The sequence below is a fragment of the Myotis daubentonii genome, chromosome 1 (genome assembly GCF_963259705.1).
Source record: "Myotis daubentonii chromosome 1, mMyoDau2.1, whole genome shotgun sequence".
In the NCBI taxonomy this organism is placed as follows: Eukaryota; Metazoa; Chordata; class Mammalia; order Chiroptera; family Vespertilionidae; genus Myotis; species Myotis daubentonii.
In genome coordinates this window covers 179,517,480-179,539,362 of record NC_081840.1, presented here as the reverse complement: position 1 = coordinate 179,539,362, position 21,883 = coordinate 179,517,480, and the positions used below count along the sequence as shown (strand labels likewise).

Sequence of the window (21,883 nt, the reverse complement as noted above, 5' to 3'; positions counted from 1 at the left end):
TCTTTCTAACAAACCACTTAAGTTAAAATATTTAACAGATCACGACAAATGGCTTTCCAGAGACAGGAACAAATCAAAATCTTTCCCATTCATAAAAGGAGCAACCAACATGCTTTGTGCCATTAAAGGGGCACTTTTCTTCAGAGTATAATCATTGGAAGATTCATGGTCTACTAGAAAGCTTCCACTAATTACAACACTATGACTATGACATGGAAACTTCCATGACAAGGTCTCCAGATACACACAGAGGAAACATTTTGAAATGTGGCGAAAGCCTGTTAACAGGGAAATGAAGAGTGGGAGCACAGAATACAGCTAACAAAAATGGGAGCAGGGTGACACTGTAGCTGGCTGTTCATAAGGGCCAGTTTCTCCTTACAGACCAATACTCCTTACAAAATAAACTGTGCCTTAATTATTGCTTATTTAAAATCACCCTTTTTTACAGAGCTATTTAGTACCTGACGCAGAAAAACAATCACATAAGGAAGCATTTATTTGAGGTTTAACATGAAATCATACAAATAAAATTTGTATAAACACAAATCCACATTGAATCATAACACAGATAGCAAAAGGCAAAGTAAAAACAAAGAAAACTAAATGGCGGCTATATACAGTTGGACACAGTTGTGTCTTATACACTAGAAAGTCTTTTACAAAATAATCATCTTAGAGCAAGAGAAGATCAATCTTCAATGGCGTCCTGACAGATGGGTTACTTTAGCAATCTCCTCCTAAAAACAAAAACAAAATAGCAATTAGATTTGTGCAACGCTGACAAGCTTTCAAAGGTCCACTTTCATGAATTGTTTTAAGTCCTCACTTTATTCTTTTCTTCAATAATTAAAGATCACATGCATATTCATTGGCAAATGTGGTTTGGGTAGTTAGTAAATTTACCCGGTTTCCCAAATGACACCAAATTTAAGTCTATTTAGAAAAGAATCTGGGAATAAACTTTCCCATATCCACAGGATAAACTGTGCTAGATTAGTCTACTAGAAGTATCTCTAGTAAACCAAGTAAAATGACTTTATGACGAATTTCTTAATAAGATTATTGTATTTCAAGAAAAATTGTTGTGTGCATATGATCTTTAATTTATATCCCAGATTTTAAAGTTCTTGTTTTGGTTTGTAGATTTCACTATTAGCTATAAAAAGAAAAAGCAAGCATTAAATCTTAAAGAATGAACACTTAAAATGAGGCTCCACAATTGAAATACAACACTAAACAGAAGACCAAAATGAGTAAGCTGTAAAAAGGCATTTATGTACTTTAACTCCTGTAAAAAACCATTTAAGTTAAGTTTAGACACTTAATCTCCAAAAAGATTAAAAAGAAGCCAAAGTCTGAAGTTTTCCACTTTAATCTTTACGCTGGTACATGAAGTTGGAAGAGACCATACCACAGGACAGCGTTTTCTGGTGTATGCCTTGCGCTCTGCCCGCAACGTGCGACCCCCAGAGATAGACGTGGTCAGGGTGACACACGGCCTGCAATGAAGTTCCCGCTGGCGGGTACAAACAAGGTATAATGTCAGAGTTAGAAGACAACATTCGTGTTTTCCTTAAGTTTGTACCCATTTCAGTACTTTACCTGTTAATAGTTCTAAAAATGTTTAATTATTCCTCTAGATCACCTGGTACACAAAGCAAACAGAAAAACTTTTAAGTTTTTCTGTAATACTAAAGAAAGTGAAGTGAAACTTTAAAGTTAAAGATCTATAGACACTTTAGGCAAAACAGGCTCATAAAGCAATTAAAATTTAACAACTTAGTAAAAAAAAGGCTATACAATGTTTTACTTGTTTTTATTTTGTCTATTGATCTTTAAATTAAATCAGACATTTCCACTGGTGTCTCATACTCTTATACACACCTGTTTTCTCCAATGTCCTCCTTTAGTATGGCTGATAATTATTTTGGTGATTGCCTCCCCCTCGAGACGCCTTGCCATAAGTGCTCTGTTGGCCTATTTTGTAAGACAAAAAATTATATCAGGATAGTTTTTATGTAATGATTATATAAGTATACTTAAAGATTAAATGTATAAAACTATATGGCAAGTATGAAATAAGATTGTAACAGCCATTATAAACTAGTCATATATCACATATTCTTGAACATTTATAACCAGAATTTTATGTTAACATAACTCCAAACATCTCAATGAAGGGGAAACCCACAATTTTAGAATGGGCTAATAACTTAACACTGAATTTTAATACCATTGGTTATAAAATTAAGTTAAATATTCTTACCACTGTAGTCTGCATATCCCTGTCCATATCCATAGTTCCCATAGTTATACCCAGTATAATCATAGCCGCCATAGCCACTATAGTTTTGATCACCACCATAGGCACTATTGTAATTTCCATATCCTTGATCATAATAGTTATTAAATCCTTGGTTCCAGTTTTGGCCCTGACCTGAAACAATGCACAATGATTGTTAGGAAACAACTTTTGGACCAACCCCCACACTCCCCAATCCTAACATAAAATAATACATTCTCTTACTCTGCAAATCTTAAGCAGAATGGATATCTATACTGCTGACTGAAAATTACAAAAAGGGGGAAGGGGGCAAGTCCACTTGTGCTAGTATCATGCTTCCTAAACTGAATGGAAAATCAGGACAAAGGTGAAGAGAGGTAGACCCATCTACTTTAAAGCAAGAACTCCTAGGCCCTGGCCAGGTAGTTCAGTTGGTTAGAGCCAAGGTTGCAGGTTGCGGGTTTCAACCAGCCAGGGCACATACAAGAACCAAACAATGGATGAATAAATACATGAATGTGTGGAACAAACAGGTCAATGTTTCTATCTTGTTCAATTTAAAAAAATTTAAAGCAAGAACTCCTGCCCAAGCAGACATATCACACCATGGTGTAACAGTGTAATTTTCACTACATTTAATAGTATCATTTTTCCATCAGTGATGACACTGTCTCACAGTGGCCATTCTTTGAAAAGGTGAAACCAGTAAATAATACAACCAAAAACCCACCCACTCAACTGAGCATTTTCCTGAAACAATTTATATCTGGCTTTACTTTCTCATGCCTTAGTTTTTCACATTTAGCAGTTTATAGCTTAAAACATTATCAACTCATTTCTCAAGAATTCTCACCTCGGCCTCGACCCCTAGTACCACCTCTTCCACCAGCTGCAGCACCTCTTCCTCCCTTTTGTTGTTGCTGCTGTTGCCTATATACCTCTTTGGGTTGGGCAACTTTGATTTCACACTATAGACAAATTTTAAAAAGCAAACAAGATTGAGAAACCACTTCACTAATAAAAAGAAACTCAAAATCCTCACTTAATATAATTAAAATGGCTTTACCTTCCCAGAACCAATTTGATGATATCTGCTTTCTAACAATTTCTTTACTGGCTCCTCATCTGTATATGTGATAAAACAAAAACCTCTTCTTTCATTTGTTTTTGTATCCATGGGAAGTTCAATATTTTCAATCTGAAACCAAGAAGCACACTCAAGATCATGCAGTAATGGCAAAAAGCTACCAAAAGGTCTTAGAATACCACAGGTCCTTTGCAAACTTCAACATAACATGGTATTCTAATCAGATGACTTCTGTCTAAAGACTACTACTACTTACTATCAACATCAAACTATGTGTTTATCTGTTAAGTAAACATTTAGGAGAGCAAAGCTTCCTTTATTTAAGATCCTCCTATACCCTACAGGTGTCACTAGTTACCAAGTCCAAATACTGACCACATCAAAGCATCCATGTTTCCTTCAAAATAAATTAGAAATTGGTTTGCATTACAGCACAGAAAACAGTGATTAAAGTATGGTGACTGGAAGGACCCCAAGCAGTAATTTAATCCCACCCTCACCTGACATATGAATTTATTCTGTAAGAAGTAGGTCAGAGATGAATATTATATAAACACACATAAATAATCACACACCGCACCTCTCCAAAGGCTCCAAAATATTCTTTAATTTGTTCTTCAGAAGTATCTGGGCTCAATCCACCCACAAAAACCTTTTTGGGGGGCTCCTTCCCTTTTAAAGCTTTGGCCCTTTTGGGATCTATCAATTTGCCATCCAGTTTGTGTTCCTTCAGTTCCAAAACCTAGGAGACATATTTATTTAATCTGACAGCAATATACAACCAATCCCCGAACCATTTGCAAAAGGCACACAAAAGTATCATCATGCAAAACACATTCCTACCTTATCAACACTAGCAGCATCTTTGAAAAGCACAAATCCAAATCCTCTTGATCGTCCAGTGACTGGATCTGTTTTAATGGTGCAGTCTACAACTTCCCCAAATCGAGACAAGTATTCAGTCAGATCTTTCTTGCTTGTGTCCCAGCTCAAGCCTCCAATAAACATTTTACTAAAAATAAAAGCGTTGTTTTTTTTTAAAGGTTAGCAGCGGCCGAAACGATCACTCCAATTCTGGGGTTATGTTTTTAAGGGTGAAGTGAGTACGGGACGTTTAATGCCAAGTGCAAGTAATTTAATCCATGTTTTCAGATACTCATTATCAACAGACCGCAAAGATTCCAAAGTCCCATGGAGGTCGCTTCCTCACAACACCTTACAGCTTGCTCTCCCGCACCGCATAACGCGAAGTTTAAACGAGGACGAGCACATCAAAACGTTAAGCATTGTTCCACTTGAGAACATCCAACTTCCTAACCTAACCCCTCACAACGGAGGTCCGCCGTCTCCCTCAGCTACCAGGCCAACGTTCTACCTGCAGAACCCCGCACGATGATTTCCGGGGCTCTGCGCACCGGCGCTCGCCGGCCCCCACACCCAGAGTTCTCTAAACTCCCCCCGGGAACGCCGCGCGGGGCCCCAACAGACACAATGAAGAGGCGGCGGCAGCTGCAGCATGTGGCGCAGCGAGGCGGCCCCTCCCCCACGGCCCACGCGGCGCCTGCGCACTCGGGGCCCGGACGCCGCCGCCCTCCGCCTCCAACCCCTGCGCCCTTCCCCCACCGCCGCGGGCCTCTCGAGTCCTCCCCTCCCGTCTCCTACTTTCCTCTTCTCTCCAAGCTAGCGGGGCCCCGCGGGCACGCGAGGAATCGACTCCGGGCAAGAATGTGGGCAGCGCGGGGCTCTCGAGGAACCAAGGGCGCGCGCGGGGGGGTGGGGGGGAAGAAGAGGAGCAGCGTGCGGTACCCGTCATCCTGCTGATTCTTGCTCGCGTTGATCTTGGATCCCTCTGCGAACTCCTCCGTATTGCTGTACTCGTTCACGTCCTCCATGGCGGCGGCGTTGTCAGCCGGCGGGTGCTGGCGCGCAGTTCGAGTCGCGGCCGCGGCGGCGGAGCGTTGTATGGAGCCGGATTTAAAATGGCGGCGGAAGAGGTCCGGGCGCCGCCTGCGCCCTCCCTTTATAGCCGCCCCGCCCGCCAATCGGGAGGGCTGCTGGGCGGTGACGTGGCGCGGGCCCCGGCGCGCCCCCTGCCGGGCGGTGCCGGCAGCGAGCGAAGGGAGCAGCGGCGCCAGCTGCCGCGGCGGCCGCGGCCGCCAATGGGAGAGGCTGCGGGAGGCTAAAGTAGCGGGCGCGGAGGGGAACAATGGCGGCGGCACATGGGAGAGCCGGGGCGGGACCTCCATCACGGCCCTCCGGTGAGGAGCGGGGTCGCGGGCTCGGGATGAGAGAAGCGTCGGAAGAGAAAAACGAAGGGGCGAGAAGTCCTGGGTTCACCAATCCCGAGCAGCGCCGTCGCAGGTCCGAGTCCCTCTTGCGTGGAGAGCCTTTGTCTCTGGCGTCCGGTCCAGCCCACTCCTAGCCACAGCCGACCACCCTGCCTTCCTCCTCCCTCGGTCTCCCCGTGCGGAACTGTGGCGGGGGCGGCGGCGACCGATGAGCTCCGCAGCCGGCCCGCTCCAGAAAAGGCGTCTTGCGCCCGGCACCGGCGGATGAGGCGGCGAGCGCGCCTGCCGTCGCCGCGCGCAAGCGTGCTGGGTCCCCGCGCCGGCTGGAACCCGCCGACAGGAAGCGGCGCGGCGGCCCCTGCGGGCAGCGGCACCTCTTCCGCTCCTGCTACCGGCGCGGGCCGAGAGGGGGCGGCGGGCCTCTCGAGCCGGTCGGCCGGAACCACCGCAGTCAGACCCACCGGGACGCCGCGCGGCCTCTTTAGCTGACCGAGGACGGGAGGAGGGGCGCAGGCCCGGTTAGATGACAGTAAATATACAAACGCGGTGGCGGCGGGCGGGGACGGGGAGGGGGACTAGGTGTCGTAGAGGGCAGGGGGCACTCACGTCCCCGGCGCGCCACTCGCGGGGTTCCCGTCGGCACGTGCCCCGGCCTCTCCGGCTCGCCTAACCTGTGCTGGGAGCGCGCGCCCGCGCACTCGGCTCCCGCGCTCGCTTTGTTCCCGCCCCCGCGAGCCCCGACTTGACGGATGGGTCCGTGGCCCTCTGGCGGCCAGTCGGCATCGCTGCCTTTGCTTGCCCCGCCCCCTCAGAGCCCCGCCGGCCCGCCTCTTTCCCGACCCACGTGGTCTCGGCCTCCGGCCCCGGGCAGCTCCCTAGTTCAGGTCCCTTACTCGGTTGCCTTCTCCACTCTCAGTGGCGTGGAGGTGGCCTCTTCCCCTCGTGCTTCAGGCCGCACGTGGCTGACCGCTCCGAGGTTCCCGCGGAGCTTTCGGAAGCCCAGGACGGTGCTGGGGGTGCAGTCGGCGCCGCCCTCCCGTCCAGTAGGCCGATTTCCGTGATAGCATCCGGTAGGGAAATGGTCGTGCTTTCGGTGCCAGCCGAAGTCACTGTGATCCTGTTAGATATCGAAGGTACCACCACCCCGATTGCTTTCGTGAAGGTGAGGGGCTAAAGGGACCCGGGAAGTGTTTGTGCTTTAAAACAATTTTAAAGTGTTGTAGACCTTGCACTAGAGACAGGAGAGGTGGGAGAGGCGGTGTGGCTTTGCACCCACTGTGGGATGGGAGTAGAAAGGCTGCCCTGGGTTGCAGGGTTGCTTGTTCTCAGCACCATGTCACCCTACCCCGTCCCTGCCCTTGGCTAGATGCAGGTGGGTGGGAAGGGATGGAGGTGGCGGCGGAAAAGGGCGGAGGAGGGAATGGTCCGATCCGCCGCTGCTGAGCGAGGCGAAGTGTGCTCCGCCTGCGGGGCAGGTGAACGCTTGCCTTTTGCTTGATTCCACCTGGTGTGGCGGATTAGTATGATATTGCAGGTATCCCTGATTTTCATGTGCTTTGTCCTATAACCTATTAATTGCTTTTATTAATGGTAAATATTAATCGGATACGATATTAACTTGTTATACATTAATTTATCAAAATCAATGTTTCTGAAGTATTTTCAACCAAAAGTATGTCCAGAAGAACATTAGGTCTGTCTGTTTATACTAACTATGCAAAAAAGGATTCCATTATTTAAATGCATTTTTGGGAAATGCTCTGTGCATGTTGAACCAGCTTTATTTAAATACTATTATAGAGCCTTTATATCATACACATCTACACACATATATGCTTTGTGAGTCTTCAAGAGAGCATTTCATAAATTTAGCAAAATAGTTCTGTCTTTTGAACACCTTTTACATTCTTCTTGAACCTCTGAACATGGAGCTTGGAATTGGGGATTAGTCATAGTAGGTGTGTGAACTTGCACTATTTCCTGTGGAATATGAAAGGATACAGTACTGTATACATGTGACTTGTACACTTGACTCATCCTCAGAAGTCTGTGAGGTGTGTGCAGCTGTTCCCATTTTACTGATGGGAAACTAAGGCTCTGAAAGACTGAACAAAATGCCTGGCATTTGAACCTGTATTGTCTGGCTCAAAACTCTTTTTCCATTATTGCACTTGATTTCTGAAATGAGAACTGCAGTTCTTGTTCTGTCTTTGTTTGGCTGCTGTGTATGTTAAATGACACTGTTATATGACAGCACTTTAAACAGTATGAAGTACCATAAAAGCATATTGTAACAAATTTCACTAACATTATTATAATGAGTCTTACTTTACTTGGAGGTTAGGTTCTACTCTCGGTGTATACTGTGAAAGTTGACTATTGTCAAAAATTGTCCTTGAAATATCCTTAGGAAGCCAGTCCTCTTTGGAGGCTGATTTCCGTCTTTCAGTAAGTCACATGCAGCCATTTTTCCTTTAGGGTTGAAATAATCCCTGCTTCTTCCCTTGAGCACCAGAGAAAGTAGTTTGTTTATGATCAGGTGATGTAAGAGAGACTGGAGAAATGAGAGTGTCCCAGGGAATAGAACACCCTCATTTTAGTGGAATGGCAGACAGATTGACAGCACTGGTTATGGTTATGTTTCTCTCTCTCTCTCTCTCTCTCTCTCTCTCTTTGTCTTTTTCTCTTTGCTGAGCAATTACACTTGATTAGTTTAACTATATAAGATAACACTAACAATCTAGCTAAGAACTCTTAAAGAATTCTATAGAGCCCTAGTCATTTTGGCTCAGTGGATAGAGCATCAGCCTACGGACTGAAGGGTCCCAGGTTCGATTCCGGTCAAGGGCACATGCCCGGGTTGCGGGCTCGATCCCCAGTAGGGGATGTACAGAAGGCAGCGATCAATGATTCTCTCTCATCATTTGATATTTCTCTCTCTCCCTCTTCCTTCCTCTCTAAAATCAACAAAAATACATTTTTAAAAAATCTTAAAAAAAAAAAAGTATTCCATTGAATCCTCCCAGTCTGGGAAGTGGTATTCTGGGGACAGTCTGTTGCTGTATCAGTGCATGCCTCAGCCTTTAGACCCCAGGCAACAGCACACAGTTGTTTTACTTACTAGCTATTATGTCTTTTTCACTGAATCATAGAATTGTCAAATTTCTAGAGCAGGAAGGCCAGCTAGCTCAGATTGTCCGGTGAGTGTTACAACCAGCTAATTTCTTCCATGAGTTAATTGATGCCTGTAGGAATGGCCTGTGTGAGGATCATCACAACTTGGGGCAGAGCAGCAGTAGAACCCAGATTACCATAGATGTTCTCAGTGCATCTGAGTCCTCAAAGCCCAGCTTTTCCCTTCACTGCAGCACATGTGCTCCTGGAATTTGTTTTGAGTTACTCACTCTGATCCTCTACAGGGGTGATCTCCCAACTTCTTTTGATCTTGTACATCAGCAGAAATGGAACAGGCACTACCAGTCACATTTATAAATTGTGTATACATATTTTACTATTACTGAGTTATAAAATAAATTGGAATTTAAAGATGAAATTAATAAGTATAGATAAATGTTATACAGTGGGGCCTTGACTTACGAGTTTAATTCGTTCCGTGACGGAGCTCGTAACTCAAATTACTCTTATGTCAAATCAAAAAGTGAACGAGTGAGACACGTGATGCTGGGCTGATGTTATGGCGTTCACTGTGACTTCCGCTGCGCCAACTAGCAGTGGGGTATCTGAAGCTGGCTCGTAACCTGAATTTTAGCTCGCAACTCAAAGCAAAAAATCGGCTGAGAGATGGCTCGTATCTCAAAAAACTCGTTAGTCGGGACACTCGTAAGTCAAGGTCCCACTGTATTCTCTTTCCTTACCCCGTTGATTCATTTGCATGCCCCTGGGGTATATGCACCCCTTGGAGCCACCTCTTGATCTTTGTGGTGAGGTAATACTCATTTTCTAACTTTGTGCATTGCATTATTCTAATGTTTTTAGTCTGTTTGCTATGAAATAACACTATCATCAGTCCCTGTGGTTATCCTGTCAGAAACCTACAACTACTGTTTGACTTGGGGGTAAATGATCTGTTCCAGAAAATGGTCTATAATTTGGTGGCATTCCTGTTGCTACATGTTGAGTTGGTACATGTGACAACAGTTGAAGTAGTTATGTTCTGTGAAGTCACTGAGAACACTATGTTAGCAAATACTGAATTGTTGTCTGTAGAAAAAATACAAGGTTAGGTTCCTGTGAGTTTCTGGTCACATTTCCATCAACTGATCAATACATAACCTTATTCTATGTGTTTCTGTTTACCTTGTTTTATATATGTTCTTAATTCATTAACATTGAACTGATAGCCAATGGCACTGTAACTTATGCTTTAACAAAGCTTATCCAACATGTATTTTCTACATAAGGCACAACATCAAAGCTTTCTTCCACTTAGGAACACTAGACAGTGCTTGGCCAATTTTAAACTGCACAATCACCAATAAAAGGCACAATATATAAAAACTAGAGGCCCAGTGCACAAATTTGTGCACCAGTGGGGTCCCTTGGCCTGGCCTGCAGGGATCAGTGGACCTCCTTGCTGTCACAGCCTGGCCTTACCCTCTAGCTCAGGGGTGGGCAAACTTTTTGACTCGAGGGCCACAATGGGTTCTTTTTTTTTTTACATTTAAAAAAATATTTTTATTGATTTCAGAGAGAAAGGAAAAGGGAGAGATAGACATATCAATGATGAGAGAGAATCATTGATCGGCTGCCTCCTGCATGCCCTCAACTGGGGATAAAGCCCGCAACCCTGGCATGTGCCCTTGACTGGAATTGAAACTGGGACCCTTCAGTCCACAGGCCAACCCTCTATCCACTGAGCCAAACTGGGTAGGGCGTACATTCTTAATGCTGGTAATGTTGTTTTTTTTTTGTTTCTTTTTAATTAAATCTTTATTGTTCAGATTATTACATTTGTTCCTCTTTTTTTTCCCCCCCATAACTCCCCTCCTCCCAGTTCCCGCCCCACCCTCCGCCCTCACTCCCCACCCACTGTCCTCATCCATAGGTGCACGATTTTTGTCCAGTCTCTTCCCACATCTCCCACACCCCTTTCCCCCCCAAGAATAGTCAGTCCATTCCCTTTCTATGTCCCTGATTCTATTATAATCACCAGTTCATTCTGTTCATCAGATTATTTATTCACTTGATTCTTAGATTCACTTGTTGATAGATGCATATTTGTTGTTCATAATTTGTATCTTTACCTTTTTCTTCCTCTTCCTCTTCTTAAAGGATACCTTTCAGCATTTCATATAATCCTGGTTTGGTGGTGATGAACTCCTTTAGCTTTTCCTTATCTGTGAAGCTCTTTATCTGACCTTCAGTTCTGAATGATAGCTTTGCTGGATAAAGTAATCTTGGTTGTAGGTTCTTGGTATTCATCACTTTGAATATTTCTTGCCACTCCCTTCTGGCCTGCAAAGTTTCTGTTGAGAAATCAGCTGACAGTCGTATGGGTATTCCCTTGTAGGTAACTGAGTTTCTTTCTCTTGCTGTTTTTAAGATTCTTTCTTTATCCTTTGCTCTTGGCATTTTAATTATGATGTGTCTTGGTGTGGTCCTCTTTGGATTCCTTTTGTTTGGGGTTCTCCGCGCTTCTTGGACCTGTAAGTCCATTTCTTTCACCAGGTGGGGGAAGTTTTCTGTCATTATTTCTTCAAATAGGTTTTCAATATCTTGCTCTCTCTCATCTTCTGGCACCCCTATAATTCTGATGTTGGTACGCTTGAAGCTGTCCCAGAGGCTCCTTACACTATCCTCGCATTTTTGGATTCTTTTTTCATTTTGCTTTTCCGGTTGGATGTTTTTTGCTTCCTCGCATTTCAAATCATTGACTTGATTCTTGCGCTTCTCTGGTCTGCTGTCGGGCGTCTGTATAATATTCGTTATTTCAGTCCGTGTGTGCTTAATTTCTAGTTGGTTCCCCAATATAAGATCGAGGGTCTTATTAGTTTTCGTGTAGATCTCATTAAGTTTATCGGCAGCTTCTAAACAGTTCTTGAGAGACCTTAAAAGTGTGGTTCTGAACTCTATTTCTTCCATTGACAATTTTGTCCTGTTTCTTTGTCTCTGCATTTTTTATGCTTCCTTGGTGCACCCCCTAGTGGTCTTTGTTCGCAGTCTTATAGATAAATCTTGATTGTTGTAGCTAATTCCAGGGAGGGTTTGACCTCCAGGCCAAGTGGCTATGAGAATCAGCTGTGTCAGCAGTGAGAGAACTTACTAGCTAGGTGCTAATCTAGCCTTTGCCTGAGGCTATCCGGCAAATGCCTCTGTGCAGGGCTTGGGCGGGGCGGGTCGCACAGGATCAACAGGGTGGGCCGGAGAGAGCAGTTATGGCGGCTCTCAGTCCTGTCCCAAGGGGCTCTGCCTCTCTGAGTCCCAGCACCCGCTGCAAAGCTCGGAGAGAAAGCTGCACTCGCTCTGACCGAAGCCAGACAGTCCCGCTTCTCCCGTTTGAGTCTGGGTCCCTAAAGACTCGCCCGGATCTGGTGCTCAGAGTCTGCGACTCCCTCCCGATTGAAAACAACAACCGCGCCCTCCGCCGCCAGCCCTCTCCGCGCACTCCGCACCTCAGAATTTGACTTCAGCACTGAGCCTCCTCTGAGTGTCCGTATGCGTTTCTCTTTCCTCCTAGTTGTAGGACTTCCACTCAGCCAGCGTTCCTGTGGTTCTGGGTGATGTCCCTTCCGTTTTTTGGTTTCACTTTTGAAGTAGTTGTTCAAAGCAGCAAACTCCGGCGTTAACCTATGCCGCCATCTTGGTTCTCCACAATGGGTTCTTAAACTGGACCGGAGGACCGGAACAAAAGCATGGATGGAGTGTTTGTGTGAACTAATATAAATTCAAAGTAAACATCATTACATAAAAGGGTACGGTCTTTTTTTTTTTTTTTTTTTAGTTTTATTCATTTCAAACAGGCCGGATTCGGCCCGCGGGCTGTAGTTTGCCCATGGCTGCTCTAGCTTGTCGGGCTCTGTCCATGTCGATCCCGCAGAGCACGAAGTAGTGCGGGAAGCAGCAGGCGTCAGGGAGGAGCCCGAGCCCATGCTGGCTCTGCACTGCTCCTGCTCATCCCGGCCCTGCTGCGCCTGCCGCTTGGGTGCACAGGGGGAGTGTCCGCAGGCAGTGGCGGCATCTGGTGCCCGTCTGTCACCTGAGTGGTGCTCCTGCTGTGGGAGTGCACTGACCACCAGGGGGCAGCTCCTGCGTTGAGCATCTGCCCCCTGGTGGTCAGTATGCATCATAGCCACCGGCCGGTCATTTGCTCGCTTAGGCTTTTATATATATACTAGAGGCCCAGTGCACGAATTCATGCACAGATGGGGTCTGGCCAGCCCAGCCCCAATCAGGGCGGATCGGGACTGAGCCTGTCAGGAGGAGGAGATGGTGGGAGGTTGTCCAGCCGGCCCGCCTGGATCGGGGCCCAATTAGGGCTCTCGATCAGGGCCGGGCCGGCTGGGAGAAGGGGCTACGGGTGATTAGCTGGTGGACCCCGCCCTCGATTAGAGTTGGGGGGCGATTGGGCCAGGGCCGGCCATGGGGAGGGGCTGCGGGCCGATCAGGGTGGTGGAGGCCCATTGGGGGCGTGGCCAACCAGGGGGAGGGGCTGCAGGAGGTTGGCCACCAGCCCTATCCCCTGATCTCGCTGTTTCCCTGTTCACAGTGGGTGTCATAGCGACCAGTTGTTAGGTCGTTATGGCCGTTACAGTAGCTGCCTTTATATATAGGTAGATAGATAGATAAATAGATAGATAGATGTGGCAATAAATAGACTCTGAGCCTAACTGGTTTGGGTCAGTGGATAGAGCGTTGGCCTGTGGACTGAAAGGTCCCAGGTTCGATTCCGGTCAAGGGCATGCACCTTGGTTGTGGGCACATCCCCAGTAGGAGGTGTGCAGGAGGCAGCTGATCAATGTTTCTCTCCCATCGATGTTTCTAACTCTATCCCTCTCCCTTCCTCTCTATAAAAAAATCAATAAAATATATTTTAAAAAAAGATTTAAAGACAAATAGACTCTGAAAGGGACACATTTAAAAGATGGAGAGGTGAAATCACCTTTTGTTAAGAATGTATACATCTGGTGTTTCAAAATTATTTCTTTAAAGGTTTTTTTTTTAATATATTTTTGTTGATTTCAGAGAGGAAGGGAGAGGAAGAGAGAGAGAAACATCAATGATGAGAGGGAATCATTGATTGGCTGCCTCCTGCACACCCCCTGCTGGGGACTGAGCTCGCAACCTGGGCATGTGCCCTTGGCCAGAATCGAACCTGGGACCCTTGAGTCCGCAGGCCAACGCTCTATACACTGAGCCAAACTGGCTAGGGCTAAAGTTTTTATTTATTTTTAATGTATTTATTGGGTCACCTTGGTTAATAAAATTATAGGATTCAAGTGTACAATTCTGTAATACATCGTCTGTATATTGTGTTGTGTGTTCACCACACCAAGTCAAGTTACCTTTCATCACCATTTATCATTCCCGCCCCTTACCCTATTCTATCTTTCCCTTTCTCTTTGGTAATCAACATACTGTTGTTTGTGAGTTTTGTTTGTTCTTTGATTAATCTCTTCACCAGCTCCCTCCCTCTGACAACTGTCAATCTGTTCTCTATCAATTAGTCTTTCCATTTTATTTGTTAGTTTATTTTATTCATTAGATTCTGCATATGTGAAATAATATGGTACTTACCTTTCTCTGACTAGCTTATTTCACTTAGCATATTACTATGCAGGGACATCCATGCTGTTGCAAAAGGTAAGATTTCCTTTTTTACTGCTGAGTAGTATTCCATTGCTTAAATGTACCACAGCTTTTTTATCCACTCTTCTACTAATGGACATTTGGGATGCTTTCAAATCTTGGCTATCCTATATAATAAAGAGCTAATATGCAAATGGTTGTCACACCTTCCTGCCCTCACTGGAACTGCTGAGACACTCAACACTGGGGTGAGAGGTATGGGGACCAGCAAGGCTGTGGCCTGGGAGAGAGAGAAGCCACCCGCCCCATGGTCTTGGGCGCCAGTGGCAGCGCCTGTAGCCCAGGAAAGGGACAAGCTGCCTGCCCTGCGGTCCCAGGTGCCAGTGGCTGCAGCTGCGCCTGTGCCTGCGGCCCAGGAGAGGGACAAGCCGCCCTCCCCGTGGTCCTGGGCACCTGTGGCTGTGGCCTGGGCGAAGCTGCCCGCGCACGGTCCCCTACGGCTGTGGCTGGCCCAGGCAAAGCTGGCCCAGGTCCCGGGTGCCTGCGACCAGCTGGAGGAGGGAATCCTAGGTCCCGGGTGCAGGGCGAGGCAGAGGCGGTTGGTGGCAAGATCAGGCCAGCAGGGGAAGGCAGTTGGTGGCAAGATCAGGCCAGCAGGGGAGGGCAGTTGGGGGCTTTAGGCAGGCAGGCAGGTGAGTGGTTAGGAGTCAGTGGTCCTGGATTGTGAGAGGGATGTCTGACTGCTGGTTTAGGACCAATCCCACAAGCAGGCAGATAGCCCCCGAGGGGTCCCAGATTGGAGAGAGTGCAGGCTGGGCTGAGGTGTACACCTCCCCCCTGCCCCCGTTCAAATTTCAGAGAGAGGAAGGGAGAAGGATATAGAGAAACATCAAGGATGGGAGAGAATCATTGATCTGTCGCCTCCTATATGCCCCACACGGGATCGAGCCCACAACCCAGGCATGTACCCTGACCAGGAATTGAACCATGACTTCCTGATTCATAGGTAGATGCCCAACTACTGAGCCACGCCAGCTGGGCTCAGCTGGGCTGGGCTTTCTTAGTAAGCTAAATAGATCTCTTCAATGAGGAAAATCAGGTGTAGGTATCTAACTGTTCAAACTAAAAAAGTAAAAAAGACCTGATAAACTGTAATCATACTTCACTAATTTATTCTTAACCTATACCTCTGTAAAATGGAGAAAATAATAGCACTTGTTTCATACAGTTATGAGAATTGAAATTTGATCATTCAAGCCATTTATTAATCAACTAATTGAGTGAATTTGGAGTGCTTGGTAGCAGGAGCTACCAAGATTAAAATATAGATTCTAGTTATATTTTGAAGGTAGGACTGAATTTGCAGATGGATTGATTGGACCTGGGAGTGTGAGAGAAAGGGGAGTCAAAGATGACTGATTCTCAGGTATTTGGCCTGAGCATCTGGAAAGTTGAAACTACTGCTTACTCAGAAATAAGAAGTAGATGCAGCCCTAGCTGGTTTGGCTTGGTGGAGAGAGTGTCGGCCCACAAACTGAAGGGTCTCAGGTTCGAGTCTCGTCAAGGGCACATAACTTGGTTGCAGGCTCTATCTCCTGCCAGTTGGGACACCAGTCAATGTGTCCCTCTCACATCGCTGTTTCTCTCTCTGTCTCTTCCCCTCCCTTCCACTCTCTAAAAATCAATGGAAAAATATTCTCAGGTGAGAATTAAAAAAAAAAAAGAAGTAGAAGCAGGAGTTTGGTTTTAGACATCAAAGTGGAGATTTGGGGTAGGCATTCAAATTCAGGGAAGGAGGTCCAAGCTAAAGCTGTGAATTTGAAGGTCATTAGCAATAATAGATGATATTTAAAAACATGGGATCAGATGAGATCACTAAGGATTGTGTATAGATAGAGAGGTGCCTGGAATAGTAAGGGCAATGTTGGCAGCTTCTCCTACTATTACTACAACTATTCATATTGTTATTACTCTCTATTAAACATGTTATAAAACTGCCAGGTGAACCCAAATCTCTCGTTTTCTTAATACAAATCTCTCTGAGAAACCAAAACTATATTAGAAATGTCTGTAGAGAATATGTTATCAGGATCGAGGGCGTTGAGTGATCTTAGTACGTGTGCTCCCATGCACCGACAAGCTGGATGGACTCAGGCATTGGAGTTTGAGTCCTGGCTTTACTTTGTACCAGCAGTAAAACCTTTCTGAACTTCAGCTTCTTCATCTGTTCAAAAGGGTCACCTTGTAGGGATGGTAGTTGGATTCCAGGAGATAAATGTCAATTCCTTCCCTTTCCCCTCCTCAGTTAGGGTCTAGGACTCTGGGCCAATCAGGTTTTCCTCTCTGGAACATGAGATACTAATATTTTGTCTCTTCTTAGCTGCTTCTTCTTTTTTTTTTTTAAATCCTTACCCAAGGAGATTTTTTTATATTGATTTCTAGAGAGAGTGGGATGGAGGAGAGACAGACAGACAGACATGAGAGACACATCGGTTGGTTGCCTCCTGCACAGGCCCCTACTGGAGCTGGAGAAACTGCAACCAAGTTAAGTGCCCTTGACTGGAATTGATCCTGCAACACTTTTGTCCATGGACTGATGCTGTAACCACTGAGAAAATCAGCCAGAGGTCTGCTTCTTTTTTAAAAATATCCCAACACTACTCCTTTATAATTATAATCTTCCCTTGTGCAATGTGATTCATTACAATTAATTAGATCATTGTTTATTGTTCTTTAATTACAGTTTAATATCCTTAATGGGATTTAGAAGACACTGTTGCCTTACCAGCAACACATTTATTAATTTATTTTGAATGCAAATAATGAAATCTAATAGTTTTTCCTAAAGGCTTCAGCTTTCAAAAGAGAATGGTGCCCTAACCGGTTTGGCTCAGTGGATAGAGCGTCAGCCTGCAGACTGAAGAGTCCCAGGTTCGATTCTGGTCAAGGGCATGTACCTTGGTCGTGGGCACATCCCCAGTAGGAGGTGTGCAGGAGGCAGCTGATAGATGTTTCTCTCTCATCGATGTTTCTAACTCTCTATCTCTCTCCCTTCTTCTCTGTAAAAAAAATCAATAAAATATATTAAAAAAAAATAGAGAGAGAGAGAATGGTTATGCCCCTGATTACTCCATGAAGGTAGGGACAGCAAAGTGTGGCACTGTGTAGCACTTCTCTTGATAGATTTTAGTATGGTTTCGGGAAGTTTTTTTAAGGAGCAGTTCTAATATAACTGCTCCAGCTGTCTGACAAATGTCATGGACCACTCATTCCAAGAAGTAGTAAATTCCCATAATTAGAAATGTTCAAGCAGTTATAAACTTGTAGTTATAAAATAAATAAGTCCTGGGGATGTAATGTAATGGTGACTACAGTTACTAATACTGGGTTGTATATGGGAAAGTTGTTAAGAGAGTAGATGTTAAAAGTTCTCGTTACAAGAAAAAAAAAATTAAAACTATGATGACAGATATTAAATAGGCTTACTGTGATCATTTAGCAATATATACAACTATTGATGTATATTACATCAATAGTATTATCCATTCCTTCTTTATTTTATTATTGAATTTATTAGGGTGGCATCTACACTAATAAAAGAGAAACATGGAAATTGGTGTCACTCCGCTACTCCCACCAGCCAATCAGAGCAACTATGCAAATTAACCCAACAAAGAGGGCAGTTAATTTGCATATGCAGGCGCAGAGTGAAGACTGAAGACTGGAGAAGCCAAGCCTTGCTGTGGCCGCTGTGACCGGACCAAAGGCCTGGGTCCCGGAGGAAAACTGATGCCAGCAGCCAGGGGAAGGAAGGCCTATTGCGTGAATCTTCGTGCAACGGGCTTCTAGTTGGTTAATAAAATTATGTAGGGTTCAGGTGTACAATTCTATAATACATCATCTGTATATTGTATTGTGTGTTTATCACCCCAAGTCAAGTCTCCTTCCAGCACCATTTACCCTTTCTATCATCATTTACCCCCTTTACCTTTTCCTACTTCCCCACACTTTCCTTCATCTGGTGATCACCATACTGTTGTATGTTTGTGAGTTGTTTGTTTTTCTTTGCTTAATCCCTTCACCCTTTTCACCAAGCCCCACACCTCCTCCCCTCTAACAGCCATCAGTCTGTTCTCTGTATGAATCTGTTTCTATTTTGTTTGTTTATTTTGTTCATTAGATTCCACATATATGAAATTGTATGGTACTTGTCTTTCTCTGACTGACTTATTTCACTTAGCATAACAACACTGGGCTACTTCCAAATCTTAGCTATTATAAATGATGGTGTAATGAACATAGGGCCCATTACCTTTTTATATACACATTTTCTTTAAAGGAGACGAGTAAATATTATAACAACAGTTTTATTTTTATTGATTCCATGACCTTTCTATTAAAACAACTGCATAACCGCAAAGCAAATCCATATTTGTACTTCAAGCATTTATGAGGCAACTTCTTTAATTAGATCTTCTGAAATTTTGTGGCCCTTAATGGAGCTTTCAGAAAGCTGCCATTGAATTTTATAGAGTAGGATAGATTGCTGCTTGCATAGTATCTCTTTTAACATTTAGCAGAATTTAATCATAGTCCCCTGGAAGACAGATACTCTCATTTATTTCTATAGTCTTTTGCTATATATACTATTAAATCATAACAACCCCTTACAGCGGTTCTCAACCTGTGGGTCGCGAACAATGAAAATACATCCTGCATATCAGATATTTGCATTATGATTCATAACAGTAGCAAAATTACAGTTATGAAGTAGCAATGAAAATAATTTTTTGGTTGGGGGTCACCACAACATGAGGAACTGTATTAAAGGGTCGCAGCATTAGGAAGGTTGAGAACCACTGCCTTAGTATCTGGTGGACTAAAAATAATCACACATTTGTAGAATCCTGGGTTTATTGCTGCATTACTTTGTACTATGATATTTTAAAATTATCTATAAATTGATTATAGCTGAAGTTAAAACACTTAATCTCATTTACTTGTGAAATTACTTTTAAAGCCTGAACATTTTCAGTGGGCAGGGTTGGGCAATAAGCACTAGTTCTAAAAAGCCTATTTTTAGAGCTTTCTTATATGGTATCATAGCACGTCTCAGACTGATGTAATTACTGGCTTTTTAAAATAAGCACCTTGAAGACATTTTATTTATTTTACATAATAGATGATCAATAAGTATGTTGAAAGGATAGATAAAATTTTCACAATTTAGTTACTGTACTTTTATGTTACACAATAATACTTTTTCAGTAAAATAGAACAGTCTGCTAACATGCCTCCCCCAGGTAATATGATATCCCAGGTGTTACACTAAGTTCTAGCTTCATTGCCTAGTTTGGTGTTTACTCAGAGCAGAGGAGTGTTTTATGTATAGAGGTAAGGGGCAAATAGGATGATCAGGAATTCCAAAGTAATCTCTAACTTCTAAAGCTTTTCCTAAATGTTTGGAATTGTTGGGAATCTTGCACCTTTTATTTCTGGGAGTTCTCTGAGGAGAGGGTCGTGGTTTATAACACCATTATTAGAAGTACCTGCATTCAGTAGATCCTCACTCAGTAAATATTGAACAAACTAGAGGCCCGGTGCATGAAATTCGTGCACTGAGGGGGGGTTCCCCCTTTAGCCCGGCCTGCGCCCTCTCGCAGTCCCGGGACCGTGGGGGGGCGGGGATCAGGCCTAAGCTGGCAGTTGGACATCCCCCTCATAATCCAGGATTCCTCGCTCCTTATTGCCTGCGTGTTCACTTCTTACCACTCTGCTCGCTGCTCCTTAGCCCTGCCACGGAGGCGGGAGAGGTTCCTGCCACCACAGCTGCATTTGCCAGCCATGAGCCCGCTTCTGGCTGAGTGGTGCTTCCCCTGTGGGAGCGCACTGACCACCAGGGGGCAGCTCCTGCTTTGAGCATCTGCTCCCTGGTGGTCAGTGCGCATCATAGTGACTGATCGTTCTGATCGTTCCGTGTAACGGTCACTTAGGCTTTTATTAGACAGATGACTTGTTTGTGTTTATGATTTATCCTCCAGAAACTTTTCTGCTATTATTTATCACTGAATTTGGATCAAAAGTGATTCTTGCCCAGTTTAAATATTTGTCTGGCCCTGGCTGGTGTGGCTCAGTTGGTTGAGTGTCATCACATGCACTGAAAGGGCACTGATTTGATTCCCAGCCAGGCACATGCCCAGGTTTCAGGTTAAGTCCCCAGTCAGGGTGCATATAGAAAGCAATCAGTGAATATTTCTCTCTCACATACATGTTTCTCTCTCTATAAAATTAATTTTAAAAAATTTTGTTGGAGAATATAACAAGTGGTAGAAAGTGCTTTCTATTTATCTCTTTCTCTAATTACTGCAATGCCTTTGCTTGGTATTATTATTCCCATATAGCAGATGAGAAAACTGAGGCTCAGAGAGGATGAGTTACTTGAGCACAGCTAGAGGTAGGACCCTGGCCTCACATGCTGCCTGGATTCTGTATTCATCTCCTGTATTCTTTCCCACAGAGGTCAAGGAGCTGGGCTCTCAGCATTTACAATTCATTTCATGAATTTTAGTTGGTACCAGTAAAACTGGATATAGGAGATAGGAACTTGAGAAGCACCAAATGGTATAGAACTGCATGCATTTTATAACTTTTGGTACTTCAACTCTTCAGTTACTAGGAGGTCCTCGATCTAACCAACAGTTTCCCCCAGGAATATTTCTCATTGCTTGAGAGTTGGGGAATACTGGAGTCAGGACACTGGAGGAGGATGACCAAGAGAGAAAGAAGCAGTTATAGGTAGGATAAGGGATCAAACTTGGCTTGCTTGTTTTTTAATAGTGAAACAATTAAAATAATCAGGAAGAAAGATTAATGTAATTACCATGCACCCACCATGAAGCTAATTTTTGTTATTATGTTTGTTTCAGATCTTAAAAAAAGAATTAGAGATATAACAGGCCCTGAGTACATCTAATTTTGTTTTTTGTGTCTTCAAAAATTTATATATATATCTCAGAAAGGGAGAGAGAGATAGAAACATCAGTGATGTCAGAGAATCATCGATCGGCTGCCTCCTGCATGCCCCACACTGGGGACTGAGCCCACAACCCGGGCATGTGCCCTGACCAGGAATCGAACCATGATCTGGTTCATGGGTCAATGCTCAACCACTGAGCCAAATCAGCCAGGCCATTTCATTTTGCATTAGAACTTTATTCATATGTTAGAGTTTATGTTCATATTGATAAATATAATTTTAGTACATTAATATTCAGCTGCTTTATAATCTTTTAGAGTATGAATATACCCATTTGCCAGAGGCTAAAACCAACAGTACTTAGCATATTAAAGCAAAAAGACCCTTTGGAAGGCCAATGGACTTTGATATTTAGCAGGGCTGAAAATCAGCATACTATGGCCCTGTTGTGGGCTCAGTGGCTGAAGGCAATTCCCTAA

At 44.3% G+C, this 21,883-nt stretch overlaps 2 protein-coding genes across 6 annotated transcripts in view; one reads left to right on the top strand and one right to left on the bottom strand.

Moving 5' to 3' along the window:
• Positions 1–481: 481 nt before the first annotated feature.
• HNRNPDL (heterogeneous nuclear ribonucleoprotein D like) lies at positions 482–5,808 on the bottom strand. Of its 3 annotated transcripts, XR_009448867.1 has the most exons (9): positions 5,181–5,802; positions 4,218–4,386; positions 3,955–4,116; positions 3,354–3,485; positions 3,141–3,255; positions 2,270–2,440; positions 1,888–1,980; positions 1,415–1,519; positions 482–740 (listed from the first exon to the last, which is right to left on the bottom strand). XR_009448867.1 is itself a non-coding variant. In XM_059667270.1 (8 exons), the coding sequence occupies exons 1-7, from the start codon at positions 5,618–5,620 to the stop codon at positions 1,910–1,912; spliced, it is 1,260 nt and encodes a 419-aa protein (XP_059523253.1). In that variant the 5' UTR covers positions 5,621–5,802; the 3' UTR covers positions 482–740; positions 1,888–1,909. The 3 variants fall into 3 exon arrangements, 2 of the variants coding, with proteins under 2 accessions (XP_059523253.1, XP_059523257.1); XM_059667270.1 differs by lacking the exon at positions 1,415–1,519; XM_059667274.1 differs by lacking the exons at positions 1,415–1,519; positions 3,955–4,116 and having other exon boundaries at positions 5,181–5,808.
• Positions 5,809–6,037: 229 nt separating this feature from the next.
• Positions 6,038–21,883, top strand: part of ENOPH1 (enolase-phosphatase 1) — a 33,456-nt gene continuing 17,610 nt past the window's right edge. The window contains exon 1 of one of the 3 annotated variants that reach the window (XM_059667293.1): positions 6,038–6,180. Coding sequence is in view for 2 of the 3 variants with exons in the window: in XM_059667279.1 (XP_059523262.1) it covers positions 6,741–6,824 (84 nt within the window). In the remaining variant the exon portion in view is untranslated. Of the gene's footprint in view, positions 6,192–6,455; positions 6,825–21,883 lie in introns of those variants that run through there. The other 2 variants (XM_059667287.1, XM_059667279.1) reach the window with 2 other exon arrangements.

Coding starts and splice junctions, on each gene's coding strand:
- HNRNPDL (XM_059667270.1), bottom strand. CDS start 5,620: ATGGAGGTCCCGCCCCGGCTCTCCCATGTGCCGCCGCCATTGTTCCCC. Junction 4,387..5,180: donor AAGAATCAGCAGGATGACGG/GTACCGCACGCT, acceptor TTTTATTTTTAG/TAAAATGTTTATTGGAGGCT. Junction 4,117..4,217: donor ATGCTGCTAGTGTTGATAAG/GTAGGAATGTGT, acceptor TATGTCTCCTAG/GTTTTGGAACTGAAGGAACA.